The 5,336-nt window shown below is 31.9% G+C and overlaps 1 protein-coding gene across 1 annotated transcript; it reads left to right on the top strand.

Moving 5' to 3' along the window:
• The first annotated feature begins 640 nt into the window (after nucleotides 1-640).
• LOC123217434 (vacuolar iron transporter 1-like) lies at nucleotides 641-3,479 on the top strand. The gene is made up of 2 exons (XM_044638465.1): nucleotides 641-694; nucleotides 3,172-3,479. The coding sequence occupies exons 1-2, from the start codon at nucleotides 687-689 to the stop codon at nucleotides 3,467-3,469; spliced, it is 306 nt and encodes a 101-aa protein (XP_044494400.1). The 5' UTR covers nucleotides 641-686; the 3' UTR covers nucleotides 3,470-3,479.
• The last annotated feature ends 1,857 nt before the right edge of the window (nucleotides 3,480-5,336 follow it).

Raw genomic sequence — 5,336 nt, 5'->3', positions numbered from 1 at the left:
TCGAATAAGATTCAGAAAAGGGGCAAAATTGTCATTTTACACCTTTTAAATTGTTTAGAAAGTTAAAATGATTAATTTTGGGCACAAATGACTTAACATGTGTCAAATTCTCATTTCTCTTATTTATCAACCAATGAGAATTAAACATGTGTTTTAACTTGATAATTATCAAGTTTTAATGCAATAAATGTGAGAGAAAATAAAGAAAAATGCACATTTTTCTTTTCTTCTTCTTCTTTGCCGGGAAAAGCTTCTCCTTTCTCCATTTTTCTTCCTTGAATGGTGTAAGTCAAGAGATCACTTATTTTAGTGATTCAAGCTTCCAAACTTCAAATCAAATTACAAGGTACAAAGTAGTTTACATGTTTATACATTTTATTTCTTGAAAAACCATGTAAACTTTTCAATACCATTGCTACATATGATGTGAACATAAATTAAAAATTTTAATTTTCTTGCCAAAATCCTTCAATAACATCTCAGGTTATCTCCGAATCTAGCTTGTACACAAACTTTTGCATACGCTTTATCTTTGTACCAACTATCTTAGGGGCATACTGGGATAATTGATTGAACTTTATGGAATATTCTTTCACTAAATCTGTCTTCTGTACTAGATTAATAAACTCTTGGGCCCACCAGTTGTTAATGCTCTAAAGAAGAAGCCTCAAGCCTGGCTCGATTTCATGATGAAGTAAGTTTTTTTTTTTTTTTTGGAGGTAAGAACATAAATCTAGCAATTCTTTAAAAAGCAAGATAAATTCTGTCAAATTCGCTTTCGATTAAAGCTGCTTGCTTTCACACGTCTGATGAAATGACAAGACTATGCCAAGCGTGCGTTTGCTTATGCAATTTGGATTTTGTTAGATTATTAAGTTAGGTATGGCAGATCAAGGGTGGATCTCAGTTACCCAAAACGCTAACTTAAGTCATGAGTTTTTCGACTGAGCCATAAAAAGTTGTCCAAGAGAAAAAAATAAGGGTTCGGCAAAAAAGAATTACTAGAGGATATAAATCTATCATTATTCTCTATGAAAAAATTATAAGGTAAGCAGGTGATTGAATTGATTTGAATTGGCTTAACTCAAATTGGACTAGTCTAATTCAAGTTTAAATTTATTGGAGTTGAACATTAAACCGAGCCCAATTGACTGTTATCAGATCCACTCCTACATCTTTAAAGATTTTGAGCATTTATTTATTTTCTTGCTCTTGCTTGGGACTTGGGATCTACGATTTTTTAGAAACCCTGGAATATTTTGTACACTGGACTGGAAGCTGGAGTGTCTCAGGATCCCTGGTCTTTTCAACATTTCATGATGGTTCCTTGTTTAGATTCTGAATATTAAATTATAGGCCAAAAGACTATTTTCCACCCAAAATATCCTCTAATTTCAAGTTTTCACTTTTTAACTTTAAAAATCCCATTTACCTATCCATGGACGGTTAAAATTAATGAAATCTTAACTCCTTAAATTTTTTTTTTCCCTTTCTAAACCCTAAAAACTAACCATTTCCCCTATAGACTAAGTTTTAAAGAATGACATTTCCTTCTATAGGGTTTAGTTTTCAAATTCTGATGCTATCTCCAGTGTCATTGTCGATGGCCCCTCCCTCCTGAAGTTTTCTCTCCTTTCAGAAATCTCTTTCCTCTCAGTTAGACGCCCGATCGACATCAAATTGGGAAGATAAAGAGTTTTATCTTCTCAACGAAGCTCTTTGTCTCCCCGACTTGATTTGACATCGATTGAGTGTCCAACTGAGTAAAAAGAGATCACAGGAGGGAGAAGAAACTTTAGGAGAGAGAGGCCACCGACAATGGCATTGGAGATGACATCGGAGTTTGAAAACTAAACCCTAGGGGGGAAATGTCATTTTTTTAAACTTTGCCTTTGAGGGAAATTGTTAGTTTTTTGGGTTTTAGGGGAAAAGAAGATTAAATTTTAATTTATTTTTAATATTACAGATAAAATAATGATTTTATCTTTGAAACTAATAGACTTAACCCCCTTTGGGTGGGTGTTTAGAATTTTTATAATTAAAGGGTGAAAACTTGAAATTAGAGGATACTTCGGTGGGAATAAGTCCTTTGCCTGAATTATAATATTCTAAACTTGGTTTGAGTTAATACATGAGTCAACTGAGACCTTAAATACGGTGCCCATGTATTATGGATAATAATTTCACTACGAAAATTCAAATAGTTTATCAGTTGAGACACTAATTTCAATAGATAGAAGAGAAATGTTGATTATAGTGATTTTCAATAGTTATAAATTTTTTGCTTGAATGATAGATAGAGTGGTTAAATATATAAATTCCTCAAGTGTAAGATTTGAGTTATGAGATTTGACATTTCTGTCAAGATTAGACCTTTTATTTACTTGATATATTGATAACTATTGTATGGCCGATTATTAAATCATTGGTTTCACATGTTTTTATTATCGAATCCTAAGTTTTACATGTTTAGTGTAATCAGTTTAGTCTTGAAAGGACAATCTAGCCCAAATAAGAGTTTCTCATTACAAATAAATAAATAAATAAAATAAATTTTAGTTTATATTTAACAAAAGAGTTTTAGGTTATGATGAATTTGATCCGAATTGAGTTGAGTTTATATCAAGGTCATAATATTCCATTTGAATTTAAGTTTGTTTGAATTAGTACATAATATCATTAGAGGATCGTTGATAGGGTAAATATTGTCGTTGGAAGGATATACAGTGTCATAAGTAGAATTAATAATGTTACCGAATAAATAAACGAATCAATTTTGAATTGAACTATAATTTTTTAAAACATTGATAGTGTTAATGATTTATTTACGGATTTTAAAAATTTTAAAAAAAGTTGAGTGTAAATGTCATATTACAAATTATTGGGATTATAATCATGTTTTCAAAATGTACAAGGGTGAATATGATTATTTCCGAAATAATATAAGGGGAAAAATGACTTGTTCAAACTTAAATGGTAAGAAATGTTTTATCAAATTTTGGGTGTCAAATCTTAAAATCAAACAAGCAAAAATTGTTTGCTCTGACTGGAACCCGTATAAATTTGTCTTTGAATTCCTTATCAGCATCCTTCAATAAGCACAAGCATTAGACAATATATAAGATGTGCCAATACCCTGAACACTAAGTCGATGGTTCGTTGAATACGCAGGTTTGAATTGGGATTGGAGAAGCCGGATCCAAGGAGAGCTCTGCATAGTGGACTAACCATCGCAATTGCTTACATCTTGGGGGGATTGGTGCCTCTCTTTCCTTACATGTTCATACCAGGAGCTTCAGATGCTGTGTTAGCTTCAGTTGTCCTAACTTTACTGGCACTGCTGATTTTTGGTTATGCCAAAGTTTACTTCACCGGAAATAAACCCCAAATGACTGCCCTCCAAACTACCCTCATTGGGGCCATAGCTTCTGCAGCGGCTTTCGGCATGGCCAAGGTTGTTCATCCATAAAACCATCCATGTATCCATGTAAACAATTAGGTTTTGACTCTGCTACTGCTTTTATGTCATACTTGTTGACTGTTAAGGAATTTTTATGTGTTGTTTTCCTGGTAATAAAAACTTGATTTCCTTAAAAGAATCCTCACTTAGAATAAATTAATTTGGTTGTTTATATTGTCTTGCAAATGGTTAAACAAACACAGACCCGAGACAGAGACAATAAAATCTGTTGATAAGATTTCTTATTACTAATTGATTCACGTAATTTAGAGTTAAGCAAGCTAAGATACGATGATACATTGAGATCCGTTAATGAATCTTGATATACACTATGACAAAGTGAGATACATGCAAGTAGATGAAAGGAATGCTAACTAGCATATTACATTCTTTGAGCGAGGAATGTCTATTCACTAGTTGAGACATGGATTGTTGCTTTTGCAAATAGTTGGGTGCTTTGTGGGTAGGAAACTACCATATAAAACAACCCAAATGCTCATAGGCAAAATTAGTGAACCTTGTGATTGTATAGCAACTTAATTTGCAGAAAATACAAAAATTTTCTTTATATCAAATACAAAGAAATTTTTTAAGAACTATACATACCAAAGATTAAAAATGCAAAAGCCACACTTCAAAGTGGCACCCATAATGGTTTTTTTAATTGGCTAAATTAACCAAGTATGCAACAATTACCATGTCATTTCTCCTGGTAGGTGTATACAGAAAATTATGCAGCTTTGCCAAAATCTGTCAATGAAACAAAAAAGACCATAATCAAAAAAAAAGTTGGATGTCTAAAACAGCAGAAATATAACGAACGTTGTTAAATGGTCTTAAATTTGCATTTTGATATGAGATAACAAAGAAAAAAACCATAAGAATAACTTACACCAGTTAAAAGAGAAGGTTGCAAGGACGCCTTGGCTGCCAGCATGTTGGCACCTTTGCAGAGTTCAAAGTTTGTGATTACTTTCAGAAGCCAAATGTTCCATTGTCTCAGTACTGAATTCCAAGCTTTGGGGTTTCTCAAAATCAGATTCATTATTTGTCGGTTCAATCTCAGATTTTTTATATTTGTCCATTTGTTGAAGAAAAAGTTCAAAGGGAAATTGAAATTTTTAACCTTATTTTAATCCGTGTATATATATATATATACCACTTATTTCAAAACTTAAACAAATATACCATAACAGTAATCTATTTTTCCAAAATACCCCTCTTGAAATGACCCATACAGAGATTCTCTCTTTTTCTCTCTTCTTCCTCAGCTTTCAAGTTAGGAAGGAATCCCTGCAGCATGAAAAAAATAAAATATTAATGGAAGAAGACACGTGATTGAACAATAAAACCCATGAAAAAACCATTATAAAATATTCAACTTGGACACAAGGGAAGAAGAGACGAAAATTGCTAAATTTATTAAGAGAATTAACATCTGCTGCAAAAACTTCATAGCAAAATCATCTACATTCAGGCCAGTCTTGACTTAAGCCCGTATATTATGTGTTTTCTTTATGAACAATTGAAAATGAAATAAGTATGGTAGATTCATATTCATAACTTCATGTAAAATTTAATTTTATTATGATTTCATGTTGTTAGATTGTTTAATGTTATTATTTCATGTTGTTTCTATTGTTTAAAGTTGTTATAATATTGTTTAATATTGTAATGATGGTTATAAAATACCAAAATACAGGCCAGGAAAAATTCCAGAGAAAGAGCAAGTTGGTGTTAATGCCTAACATCAACCCTCTCGGGCCCCAGTGAATTTATTTTTTTTTTCTATTTTCTTCCATTGCACTCAATTCCTTTATTTTTTATGCTTGTTTATTCCAATTTGGTACTCGTGTATGTATTGTTTTCCTTGTCT

This window comes from Mangifera indica, chromosome 5, assembly GCF_011075055.1.
Source record: "Mangifera indica cultivar Alphonso chromosome 5, CATAS_Mindica_2.1, whole genome shotgun sequence".
Taxonomy (NCBI): domain Eukaryota; kingdom Viridiplantae; phylum Streptophyta; class Magnoliopsida; order Sapindales; family Anacardiaceae; genus Mangifera; species Mangifera indica.
This window is presented reverse-complemented; position numbering and strand designations above follow the sequence as displayed.